The following is a 21,321-nucleotide window of genomic DNA, read 5'->3' on the forward strand; positions in this document are numbered from 1 at the left end:
CAATCGTCTAAATATTTTTATTGGCCTAAAGGTCATTACCTAAGCTTTTTGTAGTGGGGTCAAACGTCCTGATTGGTCAGTAGTTTTGGAGCTATGGCCGTTTGAAAAATGTCCGGTTTTATTTGCCCCACCCTGTACATACGTCATTCTCTTTGCCAAATATGTTTGTCTCCTTTTTGGTTTGAAATTTAAAATCCTGTTTCTCCTTGGCTGAAGTTTTCAATTTAAAATTTCTTTTTAAGTTTTATTAAAGCTTCCCTACCATAATAATTGTTAGTTTACATTGTTCCTTATAATTATTTGATTAGTATCTACATATGTTAAATAGAATAATTATGTATTCTATGTTGTTCATATTTATCTAAAGATAAATCTACTCTCAGCATTGTGTCTGTGTTTGTGTGTGTGTATAGCTGTGTATGGCAAGGTAAAAGCGGTTTAGTAAATGGAATAATTTGAAAGCTGTTTCTCTTTTAAAAAGGAATTTATTTTGTATCTTTCTCCATAAACCTTTTTTAATTTGTTAAATGTTGGATAGCAACTCTATAAGAAGGCAGTGTCTGAACATGTTTTGCATATGTAATCAAAAAAACCGAACTACGTTCTTCCACGTATCACTTCCAAGCTGTATTAGTATTTTTCTCATCTTATCTGATCAAGTTTTAATGCTGCTATATTTATAAACATAATTTACTTTGTTTATTACTTTATCCCTTTTAAAAGCTGAAGGGCTACTTCTTCTAGTGTATCTTCAACCTGGGTAGAATAATTTTATTTAGTTTATCTCTGAGAAGGAATACAAACGAGATAAAAGGGGTTAACTTACATTTCAGCATTTAAAAATTGCTTTAAGATTGTAATGTAGCCTTAAAAATATAGAGGATCTTAGATTAAGAAATATTTTACAAAGCTTGTTTATGTTATGTAATTAAGGTGCATAAGTGTCTTTGATTGTCTGAATAAAGAAGAGAAGGAGTAAGAGAGCGCATTTGAGAAGTGAACAGAATCGTTGCAACACTCTAAATTCTCTGACAATACATGTGTTTATCCTAATGTTGTTGTTGTCTTCTCGTGTAGGGATAAGATATAAATATGCTTATATTGATACGGACGGACAGACGAACAAGCATTTTTCTACATTTTGTATTGTATTAGCAGCAGGAGCTCTTTTCTTTCAAGCAATGGAAATATTAATACTAGGTTGATTAAATAGAACTACTAAGGGGTATAGAAGGAATGGTATGAATAATGAATATAATAATCTTATTAGGTTCAATCCTTGATAATAAACCCTAAATCCATGACACAAGACCAACTATATGGTTGTTTTGATTCTGTGACACATGAATGGGCAGATGGTGTGCTTGCTACAACATTCAGGTATTTATGACCCGCTTTCAGCAAAGTAACTGAGGCTAGGAATGATTGACAACTTACGGTTATTACTTATTTAAAGTTGAGAGCAAATTAATTCACATGGGGCGGTTGGAGCTTCCCGTAAGTTACCCATTGCGAGAGTATCTGCGGTAAATAATACTATCAATTGTTTCGGATTTATTTAAAACACGAAGAAAAAGTAAAAGCACAGCTAGAGCTTTACATCTGTTCAACATGGAAGAAATAGCAATTAAAAATCGTAAGGAAGCCCTAAGGTATAAATAGCACACTTTAATCTTTTTTGCACGTTTTTGCTGCGGGCATCCTGTGCATCATCAACCATTTTATATTATTTATTGGCCATTTTGTCTACATAGTACATAGTTCTAATGATGAAGGCCTGTTTGATATTTTATAATTAGGGATATGGCAACCTCAACAATAGAAGAGTACAAATGGATTATAATGGATGGAACAGCTGATCCAGCTTGGATAGGTAATAATGATATTTCTTTCTTATTGAAGCAGACAGAAAAAACTTTAATTCCACGGCATGGCATTTGTCTGCAAGCATAAATGTGTAGGGTTATTGTTAAACCGCTATAACAGACTGGCTTTAGGTACACATTTTAATCCAGTAACAAATAATTGAAAATTAATCATTTAATTTAGAAAACCTGAACACTGTGTTAGATGATAGTAAAAAGCTTTGTCTGATGAGCGGAGAAATAGTCCACTTGTCTTCTTGGATGAGAATGCTGTTTGAAGTGACAGATCTGAACTATGCCACCCCAGCCACTGTGTCAAGGTAGGTTTTATACAACTTTTTAAATTGTAATATTTGGTAAATGACCTTCACAAGAAAACTAAAAAAAAAATTACTTTATAAAAAAAAATTTCTACTCACCCTCCCTGAACTCAAGTGCCCATAGCTTGAGGCCTCTAGTGGCGTAGCCGCTAGTATATAATATATGCAACAATTATGCAACACCAAATTTATTTTTCAAGTCTTTTGATAATGTCGTAATACGTTTACCTTTTCCATACATTTGTCGCAGTTCTTAAATAGTTATTTCTCGCTACGTATTATAAACAGCTTTCCGCGGATATAGAATGTACAATTATAAGATTAAACCCAGTTTTTTAGCCCCGAGGAGCCGAAGGCACGAGCTTAAAATATTTTCTGTAGATCTATAAGGTTTTGATTGAATGACAGTTTCCATTGTTCATTTTAAAGGCGTACTTTTTCATGGAATTAATCTTGTTTCTAAATGCATTAAGAATTATTCTCCAGTTGGAAATATTCCATTTCCAAGTTTGTTCAATTCTAGATAAGGAATGTTTTATTTCAGTAGTTTAAATTCCCATGTGAGCAATAAATATGATAGGTTTCTCCGTATCAATTTTACCCACAAATAATATTTCATTTCTACTATTCACCCTCTAAGTAGTATTCACTCTAGGCGTTTCTAGACTTTTAACAAATCTATTTGTCCGCAATACAGACTAGGGTGTCGATGATAAAATAACTACTGCTTAGTTCAGCACAAAACATAAAATAATATACTAGATAGAAAGAATGTTTTAGCCCAAAATCAAACACAACTCAAATTAGTCAGGATATACAAACAAAAACATGAAAATACAGAAAGTTTATTGTCTACTAAGGAGTGACAAAATAGGCAAGACTATAATTTTTGACAAGTTGGATGTACAAGTCAACAATTTGAGTAAAGAACAGTATAGTTACTATTATTCATCCCTGAAAAGTTTCAATATTAGTATACTATTATTAAAAATAAGAGTTTATTTAGTTATTTGTTTTCCATTGAAATAATATTTTTATGTAGATGTGGAATGATTTACATGGAAGCGGAGAAATTGGGATGGAGCCCTCTCAAGGAATAATTGCAACTTAAAAAATCAGTAAAATATATTTAAAAATGATTACCTAGATTTTTATGAAAAAAAATGACAATATAAAACAAACTCTAGGCATAAAAAGTTTTTACATTAGTATTTTTACTCCAATCGATTATCATTATGATAACTTGCTTCAAAATTAAATTGTCTTCTTCTATTTTCCAATCTACTTTACCATTTCTGAATAAAGATTGAATTTAATTGCAAATATTTTCAGGCTTCATTTATGGATTCCTTACCAAATACTCTTACTGAGGAACAGGTACTTTTTAACATCTTTAAAGTAATGGCAGGTCTACTTATATTTTAAATTATGAAAAAATCCTTATTTTTATTGTGTGAATGTTTTTTTTCTACGTGTTAAATTTATTGGATCATGGAAAGAAAACGAAGTAGCAATTTTCATCGTCACAGTAGCTTTATTTTCATTAACATTTACCTAACCTAACCTAAAATAACCTATTAAAAGCTACTGTAAAAACACGGCGAAGCCCGCTACTTAGTTTTCTTTCCATGATTCATTTTTTCCACACTAATTATATTATTAAAGCTTTTCAATCTAATAAGTCTTTTTGATGGATGTTACGTTTTTAATCTTTTTTAGACACTTGTAATTGATGAAATGTTTGAATGGTTAATTCCTGGAACAATGTTCTTTATTAAAGGTTGTCCTATGGTTGTTAAATTCAGGTAACATTTACACAAATATTTTTTTTTACTAACGTTATCTAGCATTTGGATTGTCAGAATTTCATTAAAAAATTTAACATATTATTTATCCAAGTCTAAATAACATATGTTATACAATATCTATCCCAAAATGAAACAACAATCATATATTAGTCCATCTATTCATAAAGAGCGAGAATAAAAAAATACAAATGTGCAATACCATACAATTAATTACATGAATAAAATAATAATAAAGTATAAAATCCTTAAAGTAGACAATAACCATATCATGCATTGACGAATTTTATAAACTATTCCAACGAACAAGGATGGGTGAACTACAAAGGGAGAGAAGCTATGAATAAAAGACGCAAACTGAAGATATCAACCAAATCATACAAAACATAACCAAAAACTTATGAACCTGTATTTCTGGGATAAATATTGCATATTAGCATATTATTAAATTTTTTAGTGAGATGCATCTGGTAATGTGTTTTATTAGAGTTTATTCTGCCTTGATTGAACTGCCTAAGATAAAGTAAGTTAACGTCATTATCTATCTATGAAATTAATCAATGATACTTGTGTAGTTTTTGCTATATCCCTCAAAGTCACAAAAGTCTTGAATCGTTATCTTAAGCTACATATGTATAGGGTTAAGTGGTTTTGGTTGATGTAAACTATCTATGAAACAGCTAAACTAACAATAATGTTTAATGTAGTATAGAAAACTTTTGGTTGTTAGGCATTCACCCCTTGAAATAAAAAAAACTAAGAGCTCAAGTTGTCCGTCAATAAACTTATGATACATTTTTGGTTCATAACTGTTTAGATAATATCATCTTTGATAACAAAACTTTATACAGAGATGGAAGTGTGAAGATAGACATGGTGTGGGTTCAGATGGCATTTCTGTTCAGCCTTGTCTGGGGTCTCGCCTCCACATTAACTGCTGCTGATAAAAAGAAATTTGATGTACATTTAAGGTGGGATTATCTATAATCTAAAGTAGTAAGTTTTATTTTGTAGAAGTTAAAAATCTCAGAAATGTCTGGTCTGATTGGGTTATTTCAGGGAAGTGATTTTATACAAATTTCATAGCCCGTTTAAAAGGCTAGGGGCGAAACCGTTATTAAAATTTTAACGGAAGAGAAATATTACTTTTTGTAAAAAATCTTGTAATTAAGATATGAAGAACTCCAACAAAGATCACACAAATAATAGCCTCAATTTGACATAGCTCTCTAGAAGTAGGTATAAAGAGAACTAAATGAAATTCATACCTTTATCTAGATTTTGACCATCAAAACAGTCTGTAATTTATCGATTTGTCTTGTTTCTTAACAAATAATTGCCGAGTCAAAAAAATGAAAATGAGAATTTTTTATGATTTACCGCCTTATTTTTTAGGAATCTGGTGGATGGTTTATTAAAAGGTTTTGTGAAGCCAGCCAGCTTCAAACTCGCAAGATCAAACTTGTTCCCAGAACAGGTTAATTTTTATTTTCAAATTACAATTAATAGTTGTTATTGTGTAACTGGGTATATTTTTCTCACTTTACAAACATAGGATTTAAAGGAATACATCGTTATTCATTACTAACTGTAGCTTAATTATTATTACTATGAATATGGCTGGTGTTACATTTTAATCACCCTTATGAATATATTAATATAAATTTGGGAAGATGAATCAAATTTACATGCACAAAATATTGATAAATTATTGATTTAAGTAATCTCATTAAATTGATTTAAGTAAAACCATTAGAAGTAATAAAATGAAACTATTCAGTGTAATTTGAGGCAATTGTAGCAAGTTAAACGTACAAATAAATTGGTTTAGTAGCGACAGTTTGGTGCATAATCTTAAAATATATCTGGGTATGCCAGGGGATTATACACAATATATTCTGGGTTAACACTCTACCCTCACCAATTTTATTAGAAGTAAAGCTTTTCTTCATTTAAGATGTAAACATCAATTTGTGCGTAAATAATAGTTATCAGTGTAAATTTAAGCAAGTTGAATTATCATAGCGATTTCAATACAATATGGATAATCCCGTGCGGTTAGCACATGTTGTTTTTTAGCTTTGCTACTAAATTTTTATATGATAAAATTATTCTATTGTTCTGATTTTCAAATAGCGATTAATAGGACGATTAGGCACAATTTTAAATAAGTCAGGTTTTTTATATTAAGCATTGGTAGTTTATGCAATTTTGCGCCCAATTCAGAGAAATTATTTTAAACTTTATGTTTGTTCTTGTCATTCCTATTTTTTCAAAAATGGATAAGATCATACATACTAGAAAATGATGTAAATTTATAAGAGTTACTTTAAAACCCTAAAAAGTAGCGCAGAAAGAAAGTTTTTGAGTGATTGGGCAATTTTACATACAAAATAAACACAACTTGTAAGAATTTATTAGTTTACTCAAGAATGCATTGTTTATTACAATTCTTTTTCTTCTCCCTAAACTTAAACTATACTCTGAGTGAATCCTTTATCATCCTTTACACAACAGTATATATATATATTCTTATAAATATTAAAAATTGCCTGGAATTATGTTGGATTATTTACCAATTTTTATTACATATATCCTTTTTTATTAATTTTCTCAGTATCTATGTGTGCGACTGGCTGCGAATGTTGCTAGCTAAATACAGGTCGACCTGGAGTCGGCTACGCGCGAATGCTAGCTATACTTTTTTTAGTGAACATCATCTATTTTATTTAGGGGACAGTTTTTGACTATATGTTGGCTCCTAACAGTGAACAATTTTGGACACCCTGGGGTGATGAGGTAAAGAAATATTAGAATTATTTGTTGAAAGTTACTCTATGAAACATTTCTTTATTTGGTATGTTGTAAATGCAATTAAGATAACCGAAATAAATTTTTATTGTGTTTAAATGATATCTTTGTGCAAATAACATTGTATATATTAAATTACATTTTTACTATCCTTGTTTGTTTTAAATAGTTAGATAATTCTGACTGTAGAGAATTTATAAATTTATAAGACAGATTATCCTATATATAATGTAGTAAGCTTATTTTGTCTGTAGTGAAGTATATCGCTAACCGCTAAACCGATATGGTTCTCCTTTAAATTGAAGATTGTTATAGGTCCTGAGATGGTTTAGGCCTTTTTATTTTCAAAAATACGTCTGTGTATGGTTTTAGGCTATTTTAATGTCCTTTTATATCCCTAAGAATATAGAGCCCCTAGATACTAGGGGACAACAGAAAGTATCCAATAATTGTGATAAAACTTATTTAACGATAAAATTAGAAATAGAGAGAGATGGCATGTTATCCATGTAACCAAATATTAAGATGCAGAAAAAATAGCTTTACAAGGCAAAAGGACGGACAGACAGACACAGTCTCATTTAGAGTAATTTTTATTCGAATAACTAAAAATTCTATATTTATTGTAGATTCCAGCAAACAAAGCTCCAGTTTCTACAAGGTGATTATCTTTTTCAAAATGTGTAATTCGTGTACTTTAGACTTTATTAAGCATTTAATAATATTATTATAAATATGCTTCATGGATTTCTTTAATAAGTTTAAATGAATGATGTTAAACTGTTCATATATCATAGCAGCTTGTCTCTATGTCTAGTAAAATTAAAGAGATCCCGTAATGTTTGGAAGGATGACATTCTTTTAATTAAAAAGAAGTTCCTAAAATACTAAGGTGAAGCCACTAGTACAGTAAAATTAGGTTTAAACTCACCAGCCTACGTGCTTAAACTTTTCAAATCTTTTTCATAAATAGTCCGCTTTAATGTTCAAACTTTTATGTAGCATAGACAAATTAAATGTTACAAGTTTTGCTTTAAGTACTTTTATGATTTTATTCAAGTATTTGGAAACCAAAAGTACTTTTATGATTTCTAAACCAAACATGATTAGAAATCTTCTAATTTAGATAATCAAACATATATATTTAAGTAGCTGAAGTATCTATTTGTATATACGTATATTTCATATTTGTCAGGATATAAGCTAGTTTAAATGATAAGAAAGTTATGTATAGGGCTTAACCCAATTCAAATCTGATGGAGCTTTCAAATCAACTAGATTATTTTTATCTTATTTCAGGGGCGATAAATTAATAGTAACAACGTCTGAAACAATAAAACAGGTAAAACACATTTCTTTTTTGACACTGAACATTTGCTTGGTTCACTGGTTATATGATTTTAAAGTTTTTTTTTATTTATGTTAGAAGGTAGTATAATTAGCTAATCTGAATAAAAACCTGTGTTGTATAAATACAACTTACCTATACTTTTTATTGTGTTCAGGAATATTTTATGAAGCTGTCTATTGACAATGAGTACCCACTTTGCCTAGGAATGTTTATATCATACCCTATCATAATATAATATACCTCAAGTGGTAGCAACTTTTCCTCGAGGGACAATTTTCAAAAGAAACGGTTGCATCAGTTAGTAACAAATCTTACCATATGATTCATGAGAGAAAGAGGTAGATAGTTACATAGCATAATATCAAGCAAATATTGTCACATTAAGACGGACTTACTTGGTCAATAAAATAATGTCATTTAGGAATTGATTCATAGAAATAGTTTATTATACAAATATGTAAATTCGAATCCTAAATGTGAATGTTTTTTTTCTGTTTGTAGAATTCTTGTTTTATTTAGATATAAAGATTTTATAATGCAATCTATGATACAAAGTAGAATGATGTCTGTCCGTCTGTCTATTCGTCTGTCTGTCTGTTCGTCCGTCCCTTAAGATCTCGGTAACCACTGAACCGATTGGATTCTACTCTTCATGAAATATACCTACTGGTCATGTGGTGGTTTTAGGCTATTTTCTTGGAAGTGGGACAACCCCAACCAACCCCCAAAAAATTCACCTCCCAATTTTTTTTAAAGATTTTTTTTGCATATATTTTGCGAATTCGCCATTTATTCGCGAAAATTGGCGACTTATTTGCAATTTTTTTTTTAGCTGTTATTGGCGATTTATTCGCAATTTTTTCGGATAGGTAGGTAAGGGAAGATGTAATGATTCACATACTTACATTTCCTCTTGGGGCAAAGCTCCTAGAGGCTAGGGGGGAAGCCGCTAGTGTTAAAATATAGTAACATATACTTAGATAAAATAGGTAAAATAAGACCACAAAATAGTTTCATAAGACAGTCCAATCAAAGGGCAAGTTTACAATTTTCTCCAATTAAATAAAAACTCTGTTAACCAATATTAGGATTGTTTTTATTCAAACAATTTAACATGAAAGCTAACGTGATAAACAGAGAACGTACATGGTGATCAATTATTATTGTTACATAAAATAACTTATGTTGTTGTACAATGTGTCTCTCTGCCTTATTATTGAGGATGATTGATGTTATTATAGAGAGTAACATATTATCTATTTATCAATATCACCAATAGGAACCTTCCTACTTTTAATAAAAGTTTGATTTATAGATATTAGATTTCAGAATTTGTTATCTTTTGTAAAATGTAAAGTGCCTTATTTCGATGACAGCTGACGTAATTTTATAAGCTGTGGCAGGTTGACAAATTAACAAAATAAATAAAATAATATAAACATGATTAAAGTTGGGCCGAGTGGTACTGGCAAGACCTTTCTTACGAATGATTTTATCCACAAACTCTCCACAGAAAAGTTTATAAATAACATTATCAATTTTTCTGCACGTACAAGTGAAAATTATACTCAAGGTATGAAATTTGTATTTTTCCATTCTGTTTGTTTTAAACCATCTAAATAATCTTAAAACATGATAACTAATTTTAAAAAGCACCCAAAAAATCTAAACTCAACAAAACAGACAATAGGACATTGTAGAGTCAGAAACCAAATTGTTTTTAATATACTTTAAAATTGATAAAATTAGTATACCTATTTAAATTACATACATTTTACAGTTGTAAAAATTTTCCTATTTAATCATGGAATCAACATTCCCATATAAACAACCCCTTAAATAGTGGGTGTAAATATTCTTTTATTCTCCCTGAGGTAGTCATTTATTTCCCGGAGGTAGTCATTTTTTTCCCTGAGGTAACATTTTTATGCTTAAATAACTCATTTAAAATCACGAAAATCTGTCAAGACTCTACAATTAGGGACACGTTTTAAAAAATGACCGAATTAGCAGTTTTACATTACTAGGAAAATGCAAAATTTTCTTTATTTGTTAAAAGTTTATGTTTAGTTGTAGATTCAATATTTTATTTTGATAATAAGATAAACTAACTTTTTAAGACTTTCAAGGACCTATCAAACTTTTGTTAAAGCATGAACTACTGTTTTGATAAACATATTTTTTTGACAAAAAGGGTGGTTATAAATTTAGGGATCTCGTATTCATTGAAGAATGAACAATTAGAAGCATGTTATAATTTTGGGTCATTAAAAGAAAAAGAAGTTGTGGGTTTCATCATATTTAAACAGTAGCCTTTGAAAGGTAATTTTAGGTTAGGTAAGTAAATTAGGTAAGTAAATGTTAATGATTGACCCGCAGGGTTAGAAAATTTGCCCCGCAGGACTAGAGTTCCTGGCAGGTGCTAGAAAAAGTAGAAAAGCTACTTTGAAAAAACGATGAAACCCGCAACTTAGTTTTTTTTCCATGATCCATAATTTTAATATTCTTAAATAACAATATTATTATTTTGTACAGAGGTGATAATGTCCAAGCTGGACCGACGAAGGAAAGGAGTGTTTGGACCCGCTATGGGGAAGAAATGTATTGTTTTCATAGATGATCTTAATCTACCCAAACTAGATCCAAGTGGCACTATACCCCCAATTCAGTTATTGAGGTATGTTGCATTTTGTTCTAGAATAGAGGAAAGAAAAAAATTAAATATTCTGATAAAATTGGTAAATAACATATTTACATGTTTTTTGTAGTATTTTTAAAAGCTTTCTAAGCTATTTTAATGCTATTTGATTCCCGCATAGATATGGCGCCTAGTTTTTAGAAGTGAATTAAATAAAGTAGGGACTTTATTTACTTTTTTTTATCATAAAACAGTATTTATCAACATATTTAAAAATTTGTATGTAAAATGTATTCTATTTCAGACAATGGATAGACCATGGTTACTGGTTTGATAAGAAAGACAGCACAAAGGTAAAATACTAGCAGCTACGCTCCTAAAAGTCTCTAGGAGCATTCAAGGTGGGAGAGGGAAAAGTCGAACTTCCCTCTTTTCAATTTGAGTTTCAATAAAAAAAATGTAAAAAAAGGGAGTAGGGTCATCTTTATTGGGATGGTGAAGATACCCTTCCCCAAAACGATTAAAAACATTTCTTGTGCCTAAAAGAAGCTTCACTGTAAATGAGAAGCAGACTAGTTCAGCGGTTAGGGAGATCCTTCACTACAGCCATAAAAAGCTTAGTACTTTTTATAATAGGATATTTTCCCATATGTTTCTTATATCTATGTAAAACTTTTCTAGCTCAGTGTTTCAAATATTTGCTCATTTTAGATTAAAATATCCTTGCTCTGTCTGTAAAGATTTTTAAAAATGATATATCATTATAAAATTCCGATTATGTTTCATTTAGAAGTTTAATTAATTTATAGGTTGAACTGTATGATGTTCTTCTAATAAGCGCCATGTCTCCACCAGGTAATATTCTAAATTATGAAAGAATAATGATTTTTTCTATTTCATATATGATGTTTTTAGCTTTTTTGTCAACTTGTTGACTTTTCTATAAATTTTAAGTAACTATATTGAATCATTTTGTATTCATAAACTTAAATTTTTTAGTTGTAATAAAAATAGTATTTTTTTTGTTTGTTCCTTAAGATCTTGCTGTCTATCCTTTTTATTGCTACCGTTTTCTGATTAAAGGTCGCCTAGAGGCTAGGGATCAAGTGCAACAGTTCTTTTTTATAATGACCATGTTGTGTAAAGAATGATATCTGATAATCTGAACTATATTTTATCCTATCATAGAGATAGACATATATTTTTAAAAATAAAACAAATTGTACAACATGACATGAATTGATTAAAGCTGTAATAGAAACGAAAAAAAACACGCCTACCATATTTTACTAATGCATCTTCTCTATAATTAAAGCCTGCCCTTAGATACAAATCTAAAAATAAATAACATTTAATGCTGCTCTGATTTTGAAAACATGGTCATAATAAAATTTTCATGAAATTTATCCATTCTGAGGAGAAAGGTTTTACAAAGTTGAAGTTTTCCAATTTAGTATAATTTTACCATAGAGACATGGACTTGTAAAATTCCTAACTGTAGAATACAATCTTATACATACAAGTAGTATAATTAGTACTTAACATCACTCTCCTTAGAAACAAGAATGCTCATATAGCACTTTTTATATATCATCTTTTGAAAATTCTTTTGCATATTTGTGGTTCCTATGATTAAGCCATTTATTGTATAAGAAAACCTGAACAGATTAAATTGTTTTATCATTATTTTCAGTCACAGCCATTTGCTCTGAATATTGGCGGCTGCAAGGGCTTGCTCAATCGTTGTGTTTAATAAATTAACTTATCTACCACTTTTTATGATTCTGTAGTATAGAGAAATATAGAAGAATATTGTAACAATATCTTTTTATTACAATCTTATCATAACACTTGTAATATTCTATCAGATAAACCTGCATTCTTAAATAACTTTTTTTACGCTATGAACATTAATAGATTATTTAGATGATTTATCTCACTTTTTATGACAATAGTTTTCATTTCACATCTTCTATCCATTCAAAATTTTTAAAAATATCCAGCCAAGAAGCACTGTAAGCTTTATCTATAATACAGAATAATTCGGAAAGTAGCTTGTCGTTTCTCCTAAACCTAGAAAACTCAGATATCAGGATATCCAAGCAAGCAAAATTGCTTAAGTGTGGAAATAGAATTATTTTACCGCTATGTATCTACCGGTAGAAACAGTAAAATATAAAGATTGATTTTTGTTAATTATTTTAGGCACTGGCAGAAATGAAGTTCCTTTTAGATTTGTCAGGAAAGTGTTTTCTGAAATTAGATTTATCTATGAACAAGTTACTAGAATGATTCTTTTAATTTAAACTATTATAAATAGACGTGTGTTAAAAAACTGTTCCATATTTCTATTCCTTACAACTTTAATTTTAGCAAAACTTATGTTCCAAGGATCCTAAGATATAGTCGTTCTTGACATGTAAGTCACCAAGAAGGAATATATAATAAGTATCACAAAGACAACAAAGAGTTTCATTCCTATCCTTGTTTAAAAAGTTTAACTTTTAAAAATAATGATTTATGACTGTTTTTAGCCAAGGCTTTTCCAATACTTTTTTTTATTTTAGTGCGGATATAAAAAATAGGTATAATTTAAACATCTTATGTATGAAATTGTACAGTCTAAATTCCAACCCGAAAGATACTCCTTATATCGTTATACTAGTAAAATTTCAAATTTAAAAAAATTATCATTACTGATAATTTTAAATTTGGTAAATAAAGAAAACATTTAATACGTAATAGACATTCAAACATTTTCTCAATTGATCCGTTTGACGACAAAACTATCAGCACAATATTTTCAACTGATGTCAATTGGCATTTTAAGGTATAAATCTAATTATAATATAAAATGGTAGGATGTCTCTCTGTCCTTGCAATAATATCTCACTTTGTTTAACCAAGTTGGTATTCTTCTATTTAAGGAAGGATGGATAACCCTTCAATGATTTTTTTTCTTTGTTTCCTTTTAAATACAAAAAAAATATGGAGTGGATACAAAACACCGAAAAACAAAACAACGAAATTACAAAACAGCGAATGTTACAAAAAGGCGAAAAAACAGTAATAAAACAGCAATAAAACAGCGAAAAACAGCAAAAATAATATACTTTATATATAATATAAAAAAAATCTACAATAAAAAATAAAAAAAATGTTCTAAATTTTAAATGAAAATCTTCCAATTTTTATAATTTTATATATAAAGAATATCGAACCACTCTATCAACTCAGTTTTTACTGGGCATGCCACCAATCCTAACCCATTGAGGAAGGGCAGGAGGACAGTGAGGCTGGATATGTTGAAGTTGTCCTTCAAGAGTTATAGGAGAGCAAACATGAAAGAGTTCCTAAAGTCATAAATTGTTCAAAGATTCAATGTAAAATTTGTTTTCTTTTTGTTTGAATAATAAATTGAAAAAATTCCTACATAGTTATATTTTTGTAACATTCGCTGTTTTGTAATTTAGCTGTTTTGTTTTTCGCTGTTTTGTATCCACTCCAAGTATCCCTTTTCCTTATTGGTTTAAGATATTTTTTTCGTTTATGTCTATTTATCGATTTAATTATTTTTGTCAAACATTATTCTAAAGTCAAGCTGTATCTAACAGTAAACAAATAATTTAAAATAGTAAGATTGAACATTTTAAAAAGATAACCAGGTGAATTTGCCATTGCTGCATATTTATTTTCCTTTTTTTATACAAAACAGCTTTAAATAGATTCAAATTTTCTCTTTTTTTCAGGATTACGACCCAGCTATAAGGAATTTGATAAAATACATCAATATACGAAATTCTTTCTTTTCAATAATATTTCCATTTAATTTTTGAATAGATGAATTAAACATTTTTAAGTATAAATTCTAAAAGTTATGACTTTTGATAAAAAAAGAACAAATAATATAAAAATTATAACCTTAAATAGTTTACAATTGAAGAAAAGTTTGGCGTATAAAAGAAGTACATTAAGAATTCTTTGAAAATAAGTATATGTATAAATAATATTTTATTGCTGCTAAGACTAGAGAAAAAGTGAGCTCTAATTTATTTCAATAAGGGAAACGAAGCGGAAAGAAAGCAATAATGGTTTCTGCAATTTTTGAAGATTTATACTTCTAGCGAGATAGCTGGCTTACTAGTTACAGCTTAACATAAAGATAATGTATATTTTACATAATAAAACCTGTAACATTATATTTTAGCACAAAGCTTTTCTATAAATGTTTTAGTATGTATCTCTTATTTTTTCGTAAAAATATTTGTTTGAATATTTATCAGGTACCAAGGGTAGAATTTAAACATGGGAATGGGGGAAAAATATATTTATCATTCCTATTTCTGTCTAAAAATTGCCCTAAACAATTTCCTTTTCTACATATTCCAATTTTCTTTATAGTGCTTAGGCCGCTATCTTTCATTTCTGGGGGTAAGAAGTTCGAGTCTACCCAAAAAATTCAATACCACACTATTAGGTTTAATTATTAGAGTGGATTAAAGTATAACACCTGCCATAGGCAGGCCAGTTTAAGGTTATGATAAATCCAATGTTAAGAAAGTGATTCTGGGAACGAACTATCCATCGAATGTTAGGGCAAATTAATATACATAGTTACAAATCATTCTATTAAACAACACAACAAAAATAATATTTTAATATTTATGTATTTTTATTACAAAAAAATGGTGTAGTGATATGACGGAAGCCATAATAGACGCGACTCTGAGTCTGTACAAGTCTGTGCTGATAAATCTTCTACCCACTCCTGAGAAATGTCATTATGTATTCAATTTGAGAGATTTTGCTCAAGTTATCAAAGGAACATAGCTATCATAATCATATTAATAGAAATAGATTTGAATTCTGACAACACAATACATAGCGAAGCAGTGAAATATTTAAAACAAATTCAGTAGAATCATGAAAAGAGTTTTGAAACCAAATATTTTAAACTCTCATCCATTGTTTAGAATTATTCGGTCAATGGTTAGATTATCTATCTTGTATAGCAGCCTAGCAAATCCAACTATCGATTTTTTTCTGGGAATACTTGTCTTATTAAATTTTCAGCACCTTATGCACATTTGAAAATATTATACAGAGAATAGAAGAGATAGGATTGATAAGGCCAATGGGGACAATAATGGAGTGTTCATATAACACAGAAAAAGTTTTATGGAGGGAAAGAAAAGGTGTTTGGATAAAATTGCATCAAAAAAATAATATTTACGCAAAGAAGACAACGGACATATTCTAACTATAGAGTAGTATCGTTACCAGAAGAGAATGTTATTTTTTTGTCAAATTTGACTGTATGTAAATATTAATTAATCTTTTAACCCTATATTTAAGTTCCATACAATATAGTTCTATGCATATCGTTATAACCAACCAACACGGGATATATATATCCAAATAGTAACTCAAATATTTTGGCCATTTTGCTTCAATACCCAATAAATATATTCATGCAAAATTTAGTTTTTACAACATCATTTTTTCAGATAATTTTGCACATATAAAATATGAAATTTGGCTCAGATTGCACAAAATTGCACACAAACACAATATTCAATCTTTCAACAGATTTCAACATTTCCAAAACTAATTTTGCCAAATGATTGCATTGCAGAAAAGGACTTTCTGATTAAAGTTTTTATTTGAAGTAGAATTTATTCAATTCACCTAAAACAAGGTATAGTGATACTGATCATTATGGACGGACTAAGGAAGGCTAGTTTAAAATTTGAGTCAATCAATGAGTACTTTTGACTTTTAACCAATAGGTAACTAGTTAGTTTACATCCAAAGAGATGACAAAAGCTACAATGAAAATAATTACCTTTTTAGGCAGGATTAAAACATTTGATATTAATAATTAAAACTTTGCTTTTGTGGGTAAATATAGCAGGTTTTAAGATGGAAGAAAGTGAAATAATTTAAAATCCACCAATAAACAAAAGCTTTATTTGCGTAGAAAAATAACAGTACCGATAGAAAAAAATCAAAGGGCCAAACTTACGCCTATTTATTATTGAGTACAAAAATTTGTATTGTACAAACCTTGTGATTGTATGAGATGTTATAATGGCTATGTAAAGGTATAAAACTAATCCCCACCACACATTTACGGGATCCAAACAAATTGGTCAGGTGAGTCACGGGTCCCAGACCTTGTTTTTCATTATAATCACAATTCAGTTTAACTTTTTCCATAATATGAATTATATTGTAATTTTACAATACAAAGCAACACTAGAAATTATCTAAGATATCATGAGAGCCTATTATACATAATTACGACAGGGATAGAAAATGCCCCGGAAAAAACAATTTGAAAAGGGACTATAGAGATTTCGTAAATTAGGTATAAAAGGCATATAGAAATCTTACACATTAAAGCATGTAATGGTAAGATGGGGTAAATGTTGGTTTTAGGACAGCTATCAATCAATATCATTACTTTGATGTTTCTATTATTTAAGATGTCTGTTTTTCTTGATTACAAGATCTGTGAATATTTTTTTGCAAATTTAGAATAAAAAGATGTTTTATATTAAAAGGACTGACATGGCAATTTTTTTTTATATATTGCATGCTCGTACCTTTTGTATTTCTCCCTTTTCATAATAGTTAGAGTATTTTCCTTCCTTATCATATAATTACTATTAATATATACTTACTTCTACATGTTATACTCCAAACAATTATTATATGTAATTAGGTAAAGCAGTTATCTTTTTTCTCAGCTTCCCTTGGCTTTCTTTACACATGATAATTTATATCATTATACTGATTCATGTCTTTCTAATTTAATTTTGTAAAAATATGAAAAATATCGTTGTTTTTGTAGATTATGGTGTCACGAATCCTACCGGGTCTTTTATGACAGACTGGTTGATGAAAATGATAGAAAAACTCTGTTCAATATTGTTAAAACTAACTGTCAGAAATTCTATAAGGTAAATTGCATTCTTCAAATTAAAATTTTTATTTTTAACAAGTTTTGCGACACTTTTGATAGAAAATATAGCATGTATAGAAAAAAGTCTTTACTAATTTAATGTATCAAATTATTTCAAGATCAGAAACAATGGCTGTAATATAAAAACATATAAAACACATTTATAAAATAATATAAGGATTTTTCTATGACGTTCCCAGTAGCAAAGCATTAATTTAAGATGGAAAGAATAAACAGAGGAAAGAAAAGAGAACAAAACAGTGTTATGGACGACTGACAGACAGACAAACAATATAAGGGCCTTAGTACTAAAAAATGAAAAAATGATTTTTTTTTATTAAAGAAACAAATTGATGAGGGGAAAAAGGTATATTTAAAAAAAAGATAAAATCAAACCTTAGAAATACAAATATAATATTTAAAAACTAAACTATAGATATTATCATTAGTATGGACTGGACTTAATACATTTAAAGAAATAAAAGGTTAAAAGTAATTAGATTTTGGTAATAAAGTTTGGGTTGCCTGTTAAATTTTATAAAATTGTGGGTCTTATTAGTGATTTCAGTGGTAGAGTGGTTTGGACGCTTCATAGAATTTCTGGGTGTAGATAGTTCGTTTCACTACAGAAACAAAGATTTGAATTCCCCAAAAATTACTGTTGGTTTTTTATCTATTTAAAAGAACCAAGGAAGGATACCTGTCTTACTATATCTAGGGTATGTGAAATGAAATTCTGGTTAGATAATATATTATCCAACAGATAAAAGTATATTTAAAACCTTTTCATGAGAAATGAAATGGCTGAGGTAAAAGTATAAATATTAAATAAAATGTTTAGTTAACTAATAAATAACTCTCTCTATTCTAACCATGATCAAGGACAAGAATACAGAAAAAATGCCTAAAAATTACAATACAAAGATGTAAGGTTTTTTGTTGAAAGCTAAAGATGTCGGAAAATACTGATCCGAAATGACTGTACTTTTAAGGGAATGTCTAGAAATGTCTCTCTCTCCCCTAGAGGCCAGGGGCGATGCATCTAGTATATTAAATATTAAGTAATGTCTTTTGAATAACTGATAAAACATGTGATATTCTTTATGATTAATTTTCTGAATTCTTGTCTTTGCATCTGAATTTAACTAATGTTAACTTGCTTTTATATAAAAGTAATAAAATTTTAAATGAAAACAGATTATATCTGTTTAAATTAAAATGTAGCTAGTTTTTTTTATTAGAACTGTGCCTGGTTTATTTTTATTCTAAAATTAAAGATTTTTGGTTATTTTAAAATCTTAATTCAAAGAGTCAGTGCAGTTACCCTTTAATAAAGGGATCTCCATTTATTCGTCCTTCCCAAGGTTCGTAAATGTAATGGTCAATTGTTTTTGGTTTACCTCTATTCCAATTATCTTTCATTAGAAATATTCATGAAAATATACCAACACAATTTTGCAGCTAGTCACTTAATATTAATATTTGAAAAAAAAATAGTATATAACAATTACTGTCTTGCTGCGTTTTTAGAGATTTGATTGTCCTTATTGTATTTTTCCTATCTTTGTCACTTTCAAATCAGGCACAGTTCATTTGATAGGTTCATCAATACATTGTTTATTCTAAATTAGGTTGAACTGGCTAAAATTTTGTTTCCCCACATGCTAGCAGGATCTACTGTGGTACACGATGAACATCTCAGGTCATTATTTGATATTTTGATGGTTAGTAAGTATTTCATGGTAATAGTACAAAGTTGTAAGCTTGTCTGGAAAGATCTTGTATATGTGATGGAATGCCAAGGGGTCCACTGAATTTCTACTTAGGGACTAGGTTCTAAGGTGATAGCTTCTCTAAAATATCTGAAAATAGAAATTACGCGAAGATTACGCAAATGACGTTTTTTAAAAATGAATTTTTTTTTATAATAATAGCTAATAAAACAATTTTCAAGCATAACTTTTATCCTACTAAAAATTTCCAGTATGGCTTCAGAACCGATTAAGATCCCCTGGATTGGAACCAGTTCTCAACAATACTGAAAAATCATGTATAGCATCGTATTATAGACAATTTTCGCGAATTTAATAATAAAAATCATAAAATTAATACCTACCAGTTTTGTTAGCCCGGGGCTTAGAGAAGCTATCTATAATACTAATCGAAAATTACTATTATCCTTATCCATTTATATAAAGTAGTATAGTTTTTTGTTTTTATTTACTTCTGGCTGTACGTTGTTACATATTTAATAGTTATATAAGCTAGTAATTAACAATAAATTAGTAACGGCAATTTACAATTTATATTTGTTGAACTGTAGCAACATATTGAAAGAGCTTTGAAGGGGATAGCCTGATATCTAGTTGCCGAATGTGTACGCAGTTTCCTGGGTGTTTCCTCATCCTAGCTCAATATTTACTACTAGCTAAAAAAGCTTCAAACTTCAAAAAAAAAAAATCAAAATTTAAAAAATTCAAATTTATAATGTATATTGTATAAATCGTTTACACATTCAAATTTTGATTTTTTTAAGGGAAGTTTGAAGATTTGTAGCTAGTAGTAAATATTGAGCGAGGATGAGGAAACACCCAGGAAACTGCGTACACATTCGGCAACTAGATATCAGGCTATCTTGAAGGGGTGTATCCAGAAATTTCTGGTTCATGTACAATGAAAATAGGGGAGGGGTAAACGGGTTTGAAAAGATCCTTAATATCTGAGATCGAGATCTTCTGTCACCTCTAAGGTAATCTGTAGATAGCAAATCCCCTTTTAAGATGAGGCTTCTACTCCCCCATAAATTATATTTTTCTCTCCTTAATATTACATTCTATGATTGAAATTAATTTTACGAATGATATTTTATTTAGAAATATATTCTTCGGAGATTTTATGCAGACGGAAGAAGAGACAACTGTTTATGATGAGATTCCAGATACTAAGTTGTTAACTAAAAGCATGGAACATTATCTTAAGGAAATTATATCAATTATTAAAAGAATAAACATTTTAAGAAAATAAATCTTAGATTCAGTGATAGCTTCAAAAAAACATCAAATTAGTTCTTTCTTTAAGATTGTGGGAAAAAAATAAAGAAAATTTTCCAAAAAAATACTTAAATGAGATTTTCATAAAATATTTGATTTTTTTATGTTTAGTTTCTTATTTTGATATTGCAGATTCACCTTTTTTAAAGAGTACAATAAAGTTTTATTCATGTTTAATATTTGAATGAAATGACAGGAGTACAATGCTGTTTCGAGAGCACCTATGCCTCTTGTCATGTTTAGGTAAGCTCTGCAATAGCGCAGCTTTTCTATCAATATGGAGTGTCCAAACTTCTGGTCGTTCCTTATTATTTTTTGTGAATACAAGTGGGCAGCTATTGTGACTTCTTATGTCAGCAATATAGTCGCCATTAACTATTGAAATTACATACCGATAGAATGCAAACAGTTTGGATAGGGCCGCAATTAAAAGAATTTAAATGTACGTTAAAAATCCTATTCATCATCTTGATTTATTTGAATTGTGATTGAGACCTCCACGAATTTCTATTTT

At 29.2% G+C, this 21,321-nt stretch overlaps 1 protein-coding gene across 1 annotated transcript in view; it reads left to right on the forward strand.

Annotated features, from left to right (window-relative positions):
* Positions 1 to 21,321, forward strand: part of LOC145326551 (dynein axonemal heavy chain 3-like) — a 126,906-nt gene that overhangs the window by 52,567 nt on the left and 53,018 nt on the right. The window contains exons 51-72 of the mRNA XM_080169922.1: positions 1,269 to 1,380; positions 1,800 to 1,873; positions 2,050 to 2,185; positions 3,228 to 3,277; positions 3,516 to 3,562; positions 3,905 to 3,990; positions 4,448 to 4,513; positions 4,842 to 4,961; positions 5,386 to 5,467; positions 6,724 to 6,789; positions 7,431 to 7,462; positions 8,101 to 8,143; positions 8,307 to 8,353; positions 9,601 to 9,725; positions 10,688 to 10,829; positions 11,095 to 11,143; positions 11,600 to 11,645; positions 12,996 to 13,030; positions 13,534 to 13,620; positions 14,540 to 14,560; positions 19,389 to 19,481; positions 21,004 to 21,050. Coding sequence (XP_080026048.1) covers positions 1,269 to 1,380; positions 1,800 to 1,873; positions 2,050 to 2,185; positions 3,228 to 3,277; positions 3,516 to 3,562; positions 3,905 to 3,990; positions 4,448 to 4,513; positions 4,842 to 4,961; positions 5,386 to 5,467; positions 6,724 to 6,789; positions 7,431 to 7,462; positions 8,101 to 8,143; positions 8,307 to 8,353; positions 9,601 to 9,725; positions 10,688 to 10,829; positions 11,095 to 11,143; positions 11,600 to 11,645; positions 12,996 to 13,030; positions 13,534 to 13,620; positions 14,540 to 14,560; positions 19,389 to 19,481; positions 21,004 to 21,050 — 1,606 coding nt within the window. The remainder of the gene's footprint in view (positions 1 to 1,268; positions 1,381 to 1,799; positions 1,874 to 2,049; positions 2,186 to 3,227; positions 3,278 to 3,515; positions 3,563 to 3,904; positions 3,991 to 4,447; positions 4,514 to 4,841; positions 4,962 to 5,385; positions 5,468 to 6,723; positions 6,790 to 7,430; positions 7,463 to 8,100; positions 8,144 to 8,306; positions 8,354 to 9,600; positions 9,726 to 10,687; positions 10,830 to 11,094; positions 11,144 to 11,599; positions 11,646 to 12,995; positions 13,031 to 13,533; positions 13,621 to 14,539; positions 14,561 to 19,388; positions 19,482 to 21,003; positions 21,051 to 21,321) is intronic.

This window comes from Acartia tonsa, chromosome 8 (assembly GCF_053477335.1).
Source record: "Acartia tonsa isolate MP-2025a chromosome 8, ASM5347733v1, whole genome shotgun sequence".
Classification (NCBI taxonomy): domain Eukaryota; kingdom Metazoa; phylum Arthropoda; class Copepoda; order Calanoida; family Acartiidae; genus Acartia; species Acartia tonsa.